We start from the raw sequence: 14330 nt of genomic DNA on the forward strand, positions 1-14330 counted from the left end.
TCACCGAAAATCAATTGCCAAAATGATCGTATATATCCTGTCTTACCACAAAAACAACCTCCTCCAAGTTGGCTTAAATAAGTGTAACATGTAGATCAAGTCGGCTTAAATCTCGAACAAAACATAGCACCGAACAAAAAGATTAGAACCACATTCTTCCTAAAGGTCTTCCATATCATTGAGATCACAAAAACAATCTCTAAAAACACCATAATCACCGGAGATCATTATGAATCAAAACATTACTGATATACCCTATTTTACCCTGTTTTATCGATTAACTGCCTATCGGTTACCTCCATCTTCTAGATAAGTTGGATCACGAGTGTCGGATCGAACCACCACGAAGATTTGCCATCAATGACAACCCAAAACAAATAATCAAGCACCGAAAGTCACCTGAAATCACCGGAATAGTGTCAATTGGCAACAAAGAGAGACATGATAAGGTGAATGGAGTGCTAAGGCACTACCTCTTCACCAAGAAAGAGTGCAAGATTTGTTGTAAGAGCTATGCGAGCTCTATCATATTGGTCTTGAATAAATGTTTAAATGCTTTATAATTTCCAAGAGAATGAGAATAACTACAATGAAAAAGACAATGCTCATCACCTTCTTTTTTCTTATGATTGTAATAAATTTTAATGAAAGGGAAAATAACATTCCTATCATACTTGAATCTCCAAAAGCTTCTTGTAGCTACCTTTTCTTGATTGTCAATAGGAGCTGGTTTAACCTCTTGAGATGTAGGACAAGGTGTGGTAGTAGAAGATGGATTTGTTTCTATCATTGTAACTATGCCATTATCAATGATTCCTTGCATTCCATTTTGAAAATCAGGACAATCATTAGTATCATGGTCATTAGTTTGGTGATGTGAGCAACAAGGAGTGTTTGAAGAAAGAGCATCTTTAGATGGACAATAGGTTCTATGTCTTGCAAGATACTCCTTAAACCTTTGAAATTTAAAGAGATCATCCATAGGTGAATAATGAGGATGTCCTAGACCTTCAATACTAGCTTAAATAGGAGGGTTTATAGGGACCTTGATTCCTTGTTCAAATTTTCCAAGTCCTTGTCTATTATAACCTTGTTTTGATATTATGTTATAACCACTCCTATAATAATGTTTAATTGAGGAGTATCATAATGAATTTATTTAAATAAATTAGTGTAAGGAGTTCTATAAGGATCAAATGGAGTGTAGATGAAGAAAGAATATACTTTGTAGGGAATTTTTCCTTTGTATCATCATTCATATCCTCTTTGATAGGTTGGGAAGGAAGATCCTTATCATCTAAGGATTCATATTTACTTAATGTCATATGAGGAGATAAGTCATGAAAAAAATGCATAACATCATCTCTACAAAAATTTTGGTGTTCAAGATAAGCTCTACGAGAATAAAGGGGATCTAGAGAGATTGGTAAAACAACATTTTAATCTTTCCCCCCTTGCATTATGGTATGCCTATGAGAAGACGATGGTGTCATGTTGATGCTCAATGATCTCTCTCCATTAGAGAGATCATTGATAGGAGTATTGACTTTTTCCTCATTCACACTAGATATCCTAGGAGAGGTGCAAGTGTTATCTTTATCAATGCCATCTTTAGGGTTATCATTGTCTACAAAAGCCTTTATGTGATCTATATATGTAATTCATTTTATTAAAAATATCACCATAAAATAACATGCATCATAGATAAAAGCTTTGAAATTTAAGTGATTAATGGGAAGTATTGTGGAAATTCTAAAAATGCAATATTCCAAAGTGCTATGAATGAAAAGAAGCAATGTGAAGTGAAAGAAAGAATTATCCAATGTACGTGATTTTGATAAATGTAAGTGAAAAGCAATGAAATCATATGTTAAATGGAAAATAAATTAGATCTATTAAGTGCCATTATGAATGCCTAAGATCATATCTGAAAACAAAAGTTACAAATTATGCAACCCACGAACCAAATTAACCAAAATAAATTAGGGATTTTGTGAATTTAACCTTTAAATTTATGTATTTTTTATTATAAATATAATCTATGAGTGTAAAATTTAAAATTAAAATGTCTACTAATCATATCTAAGAACATAAATTATAAATAGTGGTGTCAGGAGTTGGGTTCACCAAAATGTAAAGGAGGAAAAAATTAGGGTTAGAGTTAAATTAAGATAATAAAACCACTTAATAACCTAGTTTATCAAATTATATTGGGGAGGAGAGGAACTTAATAGATCAAGACTTGCAAGGCTATGATTTTGATCAAATTCTGACTCTCCTTAAGTAGGGGTTTCTCCTTTCTAGATTGAATTGATAGAATTGTTGAAAATTAGGACAAAATAGGTGAATATTGAAGCAATTTGGTAGAAGCAGTGAGTTACAGATGTCGCACAGAGCCACCAACTTGGATCAGGGCATAAGAATATGTTTTAGATCTATTCCCAAAAGTTTGACTTGATTTTTTTGGGACCACGTATTATCAATTTTTCATGGTATTCTAAATTTCTTACCTTTGAAAGTTGAACCTATTTGTATTTGTGAAATATGTTGATCCTCCCAAACGTAGCTCTCTACCAATTTATTGCACACATAAAGAAAGGAGAGATTTTTAGGAATAGTCAAACCCCAGTTTGAAATCAACCTTGAATGAAATAATGCAAATATTAAAATAATTACTTAAGGAAATATTCCTCAGATCTACAATTGTTGTTGACGATGCTTTGCTCTTTGAATGTAATCAGAAATGTTGTATGAAATGGCATAAACATGACAAAACCCTAATCACACACATATTCTTGCATGAAAATTGACATGACTTTGCTCCATAATGCTTGATGATGAATATGCAACCTTAAGACCTTTGAAAATGCTTGATAATGGATGCTTCACGGATGCACGAATGATTAATGTTTAACTTGAACATGGATTTTGTAGTATTTTCCCATGTTTGACACCTCTAACACTCGATAGACTATACGTCTTTAAGAATTTGGGACTTACGACTCAGATCACCAACAAAATGTATAAATCTTTAATGTTTAATAAGAACGTTTTCTCAACTTCAAGCAACTAAGCATATATACAAATTTGAATATTTAATCGACAAAGTCGCGCATGCATTCAATGGATCAGCATGCTTCTCTGTTTAACCGTTGTGTTTGAGAATGTGGCGTGTTGCAAATTGTTAGTAACATAACACAGGAATCCCTTGCAATTTATATATCGGTTGTCGAACATATTGCAAGTTTAAATGAGATGGCAGCTCAGTGCAGCAGCTAACACAACTTTTTCCATCTTATGAATGTTAGTTTAGTTTCAGTTGAATTTGCCTTGGATTGGCATATGAATAAATCAAATACATGGTGACTGACATATCTACGTTGAATACGTAGATTAATTGTGGAGAATCAAGGCCTGGTATAGTAAATAACTTCACTGTCTACTTTTGTAGTTAATCTCCGTTGTTAGTTATGCATCTCAAAGGAATTGACAATTATCAGTCTAAATCTTCAAGGAGCCGAGTGATTATACACACTATTAACAATTGTCAGTCTGAATCTTCAAGGAGCCTAGTGATTATATACGCTATTAGAAATTATCAGTATGAATCTTCAAGGAGCCTAGTGATTATATACACTTGGCTAACTTCTTTACTTTAGGTTTTCACCAGGCAAGACATCAATTTGGAGTACGAGATCCTCATGTGTTGTGTTTACCTCCATTTTATGGAATACATGTGTGGGCAGTTTCATCATCAGGCCACCTCATAATTTGGTGTTGGGCATTATGCAGTATGATATCGTCCCATGATACCGTTTGGTGCCTCTTTAGAGATTCTGGATTCCATTGCTCAAACACTTTTTTAAACCAATAATGAAGATTTTTTCCCTTTAAGAAAATGATTCAAAATTCCAATTTCCAAAAATAAAAAATTATGAAAGCGAACTGCAGTTGCGACCAAACAAATAAGAATCGTACTGGTATATGTTAGAATTCGTTTAAGTGATAGTGTGCGTACAATTTCAGGCACAAAATAATACTATTATGCGATGCAATTGTAATGTCTAAAAATGATGAGTGTTAGTTGTGACGAGCAAATACGCTTGCACATATTACTTCAGTTAATGGTTACTCTTCCTGAGAAGAATAGTTGCTTGTCCTTGAATGAGTTTCCAAGCAGCATTCACATGCCGTAGTTCTGTTAATGTTCCACCAACGCTAAAACGCAAAGTATATATTCCGGACAAAACCTGGAGATCCAATGGAAACACTTCGTAAGATTTCAAATACAAATATGTATTTCTATTGTGATTAATAGCTCAAAAGTTCAAAACAATGTCATTAAAATTACTTCAAAGCTTGTACTAAGATGTTACATTTAAAATCATTTGGTGTTGCTTTCTAATGAATTTCAACTGAAGCTAGCATCCCGGGTTAGAAGAAAAAGAACAAAACTACATTATCACAGATATTAAGATCTATTCAGTGCCTATATACCATACGTTTATTTGGGCATTCATCTGGCATTAAATAAAAAGTAAAAATTATTCTTATCTATACAATTCTGAATTTTAAACCATTACTATACCAATTATAAATGAAATCATCCATTAACCATCATTAAAATAACTTCAAAGCTTCTACTAAGATGCTACATTTTCAATCATTTGGTGTTGCTCTCCAATGAAATTCAACTGAAGCTGGTGTCCAAAGTTAGAAGGAAAAGAACAAAACAACATTATCACAACATTATCACAGATATTAAGATCTGTTCAGTGCCTCGCAATCGCACTTTGGTGTGCAATGGGTATGCAGAAAAGGTGTGGAAGGTCAATTAGGGAAAATTTTGGTGTGTTTTGCATACATTTGCTCAGTGCGTAAGTTCAATTGGTAGGCCATTTAAAAATTGATGTTGTTTGTGCAACCAAAGTCCCAATCAAGAAGTGATAGCTTAAAATAAACTATGCATTTAGTTATAGGGATCCAAACATGAGTTAAAAAAGAAAGATAGATATGATGATATATAGATAGAGAGGGAGAGGAAGAGATGGGAAGACAAAGCTAGAGGGAGCAAGAGATAGATAAATGAGGCAATAGAAATAAGAAGAGAGAGGGAGGAGAGATAGAGATAGAAATAGAAATAGAGAGGGAGAGGGAGAAATAAGGAGTGTGTTTGAAAGTGTGAGAGATATTGAGATAGAGAGGGTGAGGAGTAACAAGGAGCGTGTGAACAATATTTAGAGAGATAGATAGATAGAGGATAGAGAAATAAAGAGATATAGAAAGAGGGAGTAGCACGAAGAGGAGAGAGAGGGAGAGGTATAGATAGGGAGAGCTAAGGATAGAAAGAGGGAGTGATAGAGATAGGTAGAGAGACAGAGAGAGATACACGAAGAAGTAAGGAGATAGAGGTAGGGGAGAGAGATAGAGAGACATAGAGAGAAAAATATGGAGATGGAGAGAGAGACAGAGAGAAAGGAGGAGAGGGTAAATACAAAGATAGAGAGTGACGGAGAGAGAAATTAAATGTATTATATAAATTAAAAGAAAAATTCAAAATATAATTGTTCTACAATAAATTAAAATTTTAATAAGATAGATAATTATAAATTAAATTAACTCTAAAAAAAATTTTAATTATTATTTGTAATTTTGTAAAAGGACATAAATACTTAAAAATAAATTTCAAACTTAAATATAAAATTAAAATTAAAATAGAATAAACTTAATGCAAAGTCCAAATATACAAAAATCTAAAAAAATAAAAATAATAATTTAATTTTTTTATAATAAAAAATAATTAAATTGAAAAAAAATTAAATAATAATAAAACTATATATTTTTTAATCTACTAGATCTAAAATATTAATAAAACATGTAACTAAAAAATATAATCATTGTTAACATTAATTGAATCGCAATCCAAATCCTAACCTTAAGAATTATCATATCTTAAATTATGCATAATGTAGTTAGTTAACGTATGTTCTAGATATTGTGTTGTGTCTAATAACTTAACTATAATTATGTTTTTTTCTTTTTAATTTGGTCCTTTAGCTAGAATTAAACCGCAATTAAGTATTATAAAGGTTATGGTTAGGGTTATTATAGATTTAACGTATGTTCTAGATATTGTGTTGTGTCTAATAACTTAACTATAATTATGTTTTTTTCTTTTTAATTTTGTCCTTTAGCTAGAATTAAACTACAATTAAGTATTATAAAGGTTATGGTTAGGATTATTATAGATTTGACATTACTAATAAATATTTTAAGTGCTTTTAAGTACAATTTCATTTCTATGTGGGATTAAGTATTATTGGATCTAAAATTATTAATCAAATCACCACAATATTTTTAAGCTTACAATTAATTTTAAAATTATAATAGATTGTAATTTTTAAAATTCGTAAACATTTATTATCTAATACAATTAAATTAAATTAAATTAAATTTCTATAAAAAAAAAATCAACAATGACTAATTATAATTTTGGAATAAGTCAAAGATTAACATCTAGATTTAAAGCTAACATTCAATTCTAATTTAATCTTTTTTGCATACAAATCATTTCATATTAGAAATTTTAAATGATTAGTAAATTAAATAAAATTAAATATATCAAATACTAAATAGATATTTATTAACTAAAAATCATTCTATTTGTTTAAAAAATCACTTTTAACAAGAAAATCAATTTCAAATAAAAAAAAAATTATGTATCTAATTATAAAAAATATTGTATTTTATCAAATTATATTATTTTTTAACAAAAATCTAAGATTTAACATATTAAGCGAGTTTCAATAAAAATTTATGGGATTTATGTTGCTTTTCCATCTAATAGTTGTAAACGTTTAAATCATCCTGCAAGCCTCTAAGTTGATATCAAATACTATTCATTTGTTTGGGCATTCATTTGGCATTAAATAAAAAGTAAAAATTATTTTTATTTATACAATCTGAATTTTAAATCATTATTATATCAATTATAAAGGAAACCATTCATTATTATGAGCATGATGTCTTTTTCTAGAATGATATCATGTTAGTCTTCTAATAGTTACTATTTTTAGTAAGCTAGTTGGGTCATTTGATAAGGTTATTATTTTTAGTGGTGTTAATGGATTCAGTTTTGATGACTATCTCAACATTTTATGTAGTGTAGGGGTTTTAAATAAAATAACGATAAGTTATTGATTAATAAAGTCAAATCAAAAATTTAACTTTATCGTTATTTTAATTTATTTAATAAAAGACTATAAGGGACCAATTATCAAGTGAAAAGTGGCTTATTTTAAATATATGGGCCATTTATATTTAATGGGACATTGGAGATTTAAAAGAGATGATGTATATTAAATAAAGTGTGCCTAAAGAAAAAGTTTAAACCTCTTCCTATGCGATGGTTCTCTTTGCCATTCCCAAGTAAAGATACCTCAAGAGCCTTTGTATAGCTTTTGGGTCGCTATAAGTTATAAGGGTCAATTGAGCAAAAACAAAAGGATTAATGTCATTGGCAATTAGTATTGCTAGATATTAAATATAGTTTGAGATGCATGGAATACCAATACATTTTCCAATGCACCATGCGTGGTTAATGTTACTAACAAGTTAACCTAGCCAGAGAAACAAATATCAATTAAAATCTAATGAGTTGATAGGTCAAAAGGGACTGAAGACAATGAATGAATAAATTCTTTGGAATGCCTATCATAATAGCACATTGACGGGTATGTTACTCTCATTTGGAAGCATGTTAACCAATCAAATTTTAAAGACCAATAGTATTGCAATGTGAAAATCACATATCCATTTTTTTTCTTTTGTTTTGAATTCATGGGAAATAGGTTGTCCTTATTGCATTCATTGGTTACCCTATTCTCATCATCACTTATCCCAAGGATCCATATTTGATCTCCACATCTACCTATTCATTATCTAGATCATGATCTACACTTCTTTTTTTCGGTTTTTTAAGTTTGACTACAAAGAACAAAAATATGAACCCTACCCCTATAAGTATTTTCTAATGAAGTTGGGCTCGATTGGTTATATCATTGGGTTCTCATTATTGATACCAACTTCAAATCCCCATAGCCCCATCTAATGTGGAATTCTAAGTGGTGACCCTTGGCCTTCTATTCTTTAACTTATAGTTTTAAAATTGAAAACATTATCTAATGTTAAGCTCATATAAAAGAAAAATAATGTTGTTGCTCATAAGGAGCTAATTTAAAGATCTCATTTGGACTCAATTACTCATTAAGGCTATAGGTGTAAACTATCTTCAAATATTATAAAAAATGGGTCATCTAAACCACTTGACCACTAAAACAATTTTTACCTTATTTGTGAATGTAAAAGACAAAAATCATTTATTCGTGTTTAAATTGCATTGTTGTTTATCATTACACAAATAGAGTTGAAGATTAATTGATAATTTAATATTCTAAAGTAGTTGAATTGTCATTCCTATGTGTGTACAAATCACATTTTCTGCCATGGAGATCATATAGGAAGATTTCAAAAAACAGGTATTTTAATTTTTTTCTTCATTATTTTTACAAATAAACTGTCTTGTTTAATTTTCATTCTTTTGTGAACCTACATTTAAAATATTAAATGAGTATATATATATATATATATATATATAGAGAGAGAGAGAGAGAGAGAGAGGGGGGATATAATGGCGACCAAATCTAGCTTTGTGGGTTGTCACTACTTAAAAACAAATGAGAGTTCTCTATTGTGGAAGTATACCAAAATGATATTTTCGAAAGGAAATTTGCAACAATATGCCATTTCCATATAACTCCTCATAGAGAAAAATACGTAAAACAATTATTAGAACCCACAATGCAAAAGAGTAACATACCGGAAGATAACAGTAGATATATCTTGGGAAAACCCTTTCAAGGGAGAAACTTAACCTCCAAAACCACCCACATACTCAATGTATTATCTCAAGAAACAAGATTGCAATATACTTGTAGAGTCTCATTGCAAAGCCTTTGAAGCATCAAGCACCCTAGCTACATTCCTCCATGTGTACAAGCAAATAAGAAACATGCAGCCACACATTCAAATCCACACTTCCTCTACTCCCACATGCAACCTATAATAGATTCTCAATCCTATCTTAGCCAACAAGTCTGTGGTTACACTGGTCAACCTCAATAGCTATTATGTGCTTACTTTTATAAGACAAACTTGCACAAAACCACTAAGTCGTCTCAAATAAACCACATTCCTCAAAATCATAAGCTCACTAAACCATAACCCCAAATTAAAAATTTGGTACTAAGGTTTTCCAATAATAAATATTTTCCAATGTAACACTCATAGTAAATATTTATCCAATGTTTCATACAACATGCAAGAGTGCCCAAGAATGCCTAACCCAATGTGGTATCCACATCTCTAGGATGCACCGCAAATAACATTTATGTTTAAATTTTTTGCACTAACAATTTAAAGTTCCAAGTAGTGGTGTATATGTATGGGTTTGTTGCTAGTGTAATGTGAGGTATAAAAGCTCATATGCTCAACTAAAAGCCCACTTGTGTGACATTCATGGAATGGGCAAATAAATGATATACCTATGCCACCATCTCAAGTGATAGAATATATTAAAATATTGGAGCTAAGCAACAAGCCACCCTTTGCCAAAGAAAGGATCTTGGGCATTGAAATCCCCTCTAGCCCCATATATTCCTAAAGTTGTGGTAGAGCCCCACTAATTTTTAGTTACACCTCAAGGAGAGCAGTCTTTACCTAAGAGATCAAAGAGATCATTAGAAATGACATTTATAAATGAATACTACAAGACTGCCAATCAACACATTACAAAATGTATCTAGGGGAAGAGCACCAATAGTTGAACATGTACCAATTGTTGTGAGGGTTGTTGATACCTTTTGTTCCAAAAATTGAACAAATAAAACCTATTGTTTGAAACATAAAATATCAATTTTTGTTAGTAAATGTACCAATAGTTGTAAGGAAATGTACCAATAGTTGCTAGGAAATGTACTAATATTGTAAAAAGTAACCAATCAGGTGATGCCATATGAGCTGCACAACTATTGGGGTCTCTGTTGCACGCCTATTGATCTCACTTTTTTTTTTGCCTGTTTTGGACACCTTGGCAAAAAGCTTGCTGATGTGGCATCATATTTGATGATGTGGCCCTGAAACCTTAGTTATAAGCAGAGGACTTGCCAAGTAAGCTGCTGTAAAAGGTATAAGGGCTCAACTCATTAGTTGCATAGCACTAGAGTGAAATATGAGGTGAAACTTGTAGAAAATTCATTGAAGCCCATTAAATATTATATCAAAGAGGAGGGTTTCCATCATATCCAATGGGAAAGCAAGAATGCTGGAAAATCAGCACTTAATTAATCTGATTGCAATAACCCTAAAGGGTTAATATTTTAAATAGTCATGGATTGTCAGTAGATGAAGGATGCAAAATTTATTGTTGACATCCTCATATTGGCCATTGAGGAAACGAGGCCTCGAAAAATTGTCTAAAGTCATAATAGATAATGTAAAAATTATAGTTTGGTTGGAACATTGATTGAAATGGCCCGTCCTTTCTGCACTATTTTTTTCAGTTTGCAGAGTTTGACATTTTGTCAAACATTTGGCATGCATTCATTTTGGGACTGTTTCCTAAGTTTGCTTGTTCCAGAAATTATAGATTGAGCAATGTTTCCAATATTAAGTAACAATGAAACAACAAGTCACAACTTCACAACTAACTGAAAATAATAAGATTCAAATATCACACTATTCTAAGTTTGCAAATCAGATTCATTAATTCATATTACTGTGGTGCAAAATCTGATTCAATAGTTCAGACTATTCATTCATAATCAAGGAATTACACCATATTCAAGTTTAACATACCCATTTAATGTTGTCTTCAAAGACAAAATTTCTTAAGGTAAAATCAGCTCCAGCAAACCCTAGGCGCTGTAATGATCAGTCAGGTATTTACACATCCAGCAAATAACTCAAGGACAGTATTAAGAAATGCCTCAGAAAATGAGTGATCAACCCCTCCAAACTCAATGATATCACTCTTAACTCGAACCCCCAGTCAGATAATGAATGGCGACTGGATTATAGGCAACCAATAGAGAAGTACGGCTCCAGCATAACTGGTATGGCCAGCAATGATGGTGCAGCCTAGCGCAGTATGGAATAGTTGATTAAAACTCAGAGAGATCCTCACCAAGTCGCCTCACAAACCAAGGAATGTACCAATGTCAGCAAACCTGGAAATTTGAAGCATACGTTTTAGCACAGCTGCATTCCCTGAATGGAAACACCAAGAACCCTCCAGACTATATCTTGCAATAGCATGGAAAGTGTCTCTTATGAGGGTGAACGTCCTCAAACCCTTGAATTAACTCTTGCAAATACACATAAAATTTCTCAAACCAAGCATGCTGAAAGAGGACTCGGACTCTTCGATCTTATTTATAACTCTTTCTAAGAACTCATTCACTTCTCTTATCAATGTGGGACAAACAAAATCACCCTTTTTGCCTTTTGCTATTATTTCATGATTTTTGCTTTTTGACCCCTATTTTTTCATGATTGCTTTTTTGGCCCCTATTTTATCGGCGATTGTTTTTTCTTTAATATTTCTCATGCCATGTAACATGATTTCCCTTCAACATAAGTCCCCAAACACTTTTTATGTCTCCAATGTATTATAGAATGAAGGGGAACTCTTTTATTTAAATATTTCTCACAACTATAGATTATGAATTAACAAAGTTAAATAATTAAATTTAACTTTATCATATAACTTTATTAATGCACAATAAATCATATCAATGATAAATAAATCTTCTTGACGATTTTAAACAATTACTATCGACATGTCACTATCACTAGATGTTCAGCCATGTCCAGAATGACTTATGATAAATAGTAAGTGTGCCCAAAATTGCTTCAAATCACGTCAAAATGACCTACAACTGAAAATGCATAGGCGAAATTCCTCCAAGATCGCTTCTGTGTCCTAATTAGCCTACACGACTATGAGAAAATAGGCTAACGACAAATCATCAGCTAACTGGCTAGAAAGGGGACATTACATTGATTGAGGCACATTATTCACACATCTTTAGGACAACTTATGTTGTCCATTCCTTCAAACTTATGCTGCAAAAAAATGGCAATAAAATTAATTGGATCAAACAAGTGTATGATGAGGCTGATGAGATCCAAATCAAACATCACATATCACAAGGCATATTCAAAAGATTCTCAAAGTCGAGATTTATTGAAGGCAAGTGAAATAATGCAAAAACTAATTCATAAGACCTCTTTTGAGTATGATTCATTACACTGATGTAAATAAGTCATATGTGGGAGAGGCATATGATGATATTGACTCATGATGAGATGAAAATTATCATTAATGTGAATGAACAAGATCTAGAATAAACTTTCTTCAAACATGTACAAGCAATTATTGTTGCATGATGGAACAAAACGACCACCCTACTACGTTGTCTTGCATTTGCATTCAATCCAAAATATTACAGTCTCGAGATTCTTTCTTTGGGAACAAGGTTGTGCCATGTTGAGACTTGCAAGTAAGCAAAAGATAAAAGCAAGTGTCTCCTAGACTTTTCACTAATCTTGAATTGGAAGATATAATCATGAGTGAGTTAGCTGATTTTCTATGCTGCAACAATCAAAAGTGTTTTTACTCTTCCTAACAAGTTTAAGGATGTTCATAGTTGGTGGTACATCCATGGCCAAGCATTCCAACAGCTACAACATCTTACAATTGTTTTCCCCGTAGGGTGTCAGGTTAAGACATTGCATAAATGATACAGTACACAGAATATATAGAAATCACAAATGTTCTATTGATTCATAATAAGCCAGTACACACAATGATAGCAATATGTTCGACTACAATAGCATGTCCAAAGACTGGAAACAAATACAATATAGAGGAGTATGGTTAGTTACCCGATGCCAACTGCCGACAACCAATAGGTTAACTGCCAACGCTAACACAATTTACCTTAATGCTTAATTACCCGGCAACATCATCCCCCCCAAAAAGAAATGTCGTCTCCGGACGACATACAACCAAAATGGGAACGGTCTACAAGCAAAAATTGAAACCCAAAACAACAAATTACTGGGGAGGGCAAGAGGGCATCCTTGAAGAAGGGGATGCTAATGTCGAAGCCAATTGCACCCACAATTGCATCACCTGATTAGTTCAATAAGCAAGGTCCCGCTTGACCACCAACTGGTGCTCCCGTGACTGCTTCACCCTGAATACAGCCTCCATGAGCTCATTTTGCTTTGCCTCCAACTCTGCCACAAGGTTGGTAACACGGGTCTTTGTTGTGGTCCTCATCTCTGCCTCAACCGCCAGTGCTACTCTCACAGAGCTCAATTCTCTCTTCACCGTGTCCAAAACCTCCTCCGCATGGCCGGCTTGGGCCTGCTGCTGGGCCAACTCCGTCTCCAACGACGTGATGCGAGCGGCCAGCTCCGCAACTCTATCTACCTAGATCTAAGCCTCCCGGAGTCGGTAATAGCCATCCCGCACAACCTGCTCAATCTATCTCACCAAAGTCTGCACTCGACTCTCTTCGGCCACCTCCTGACATTGCCACTCTGCTCTCATCTCAGGTAGGTCTATGTTCGTCCATCCCCGTGCCTCAAAGCACCTCTAGAATGCCTCTCCTACCCCCGTAGTAGCAAACTCACGTACGCTCTCCAAGGTTGGCTGAACAATGGATTCCTCAACTGTGGAAGCTACCAACCGTTGAACTACCCCCTCCATCTCAGCAAAAAATTGTGCAACAACAATAGGCTCGGTCCGCCCTCCTACACCTTCGTCCTAAAGGCCCATCCGTGAAGGTATCTCCTCCTTGCCACTAGTGGGCAAAACCATCTCTGCAGGATGCTCCACCAACTCGACTACCTCTACCTGCATAGGATGCTCCCCCAAATCAACTACCTCAGCTTGTGTAGGATGGCGAGATGTAGTAGGTGGTGGTCCTACAGGAATTATGGGTGTGGCGACATACCAGTCCAACCATGTGTCTGTGTCCTCCACTGCTTCCCCACTGTCCTTTGCCTGCCCCATGCCTTCCATCCCTATTTCCTGGTCTGTGACAAGTGAGCGCACTGGAATACAAGGAGTGGTGGTCACTGTAGGTGTCTGCATTAGAGGACAAGGATGCCTCTGCCCGAATGCTGGAATGGCCACCCTAGGGAGGACTCCTGTCGTCACCCCAGACGAGGAAAGTGGTGTCAATTCCCCGTCCACGTGC

The 14330-nt window shown here is 33.7% G+C and overlaps 1 protein-coding gene across 4 annotated transcripts in view; it reads right to left on the minus strand.

Moving 5' to 3' along the window:
* Positions 1-3859: 3859 nt before the first annotated feature.
* Positions 3860-14330, minus strand: part of LOC131074237 (tyrosine decarboxylase 2) — a 159457-nt gene continuing 148986 nt past the window's right edge. For 2 of the 4 annotated variants that reach the window (XM_058010821.2, XM_058010820.2), the window contains one exon: positions 4052-4250. In XM_058010821.2, the coding sequence (XP_057866804.1) occupies positions 4202-4250 (49 nt within the window). In that variant the 3' untranslated portion in view covers positions 4052-4201. Of the gene's footprint in view, positions 4251-14330 lie in introns of all 4 variants that reach the window. The other 2 variants (XM_058010817.2, XM_058010819.2) reach the window with 2 other exon arrangements.

The sequence above is a fragment of the Cryptomeria japonica genome, chromosome 8 (genome assembly GCF_030272615.1).
Source record: "Cryptomeria japonica chromosome 8, Sugi_1.0, whole genome shotgun sequence".
NCBI lineage: Eukaryota > Viridiplantae > Streptophyta > Pinopsida > Cupressales > Cupressaceae > Cryptomeria > Cryptomeria japonica.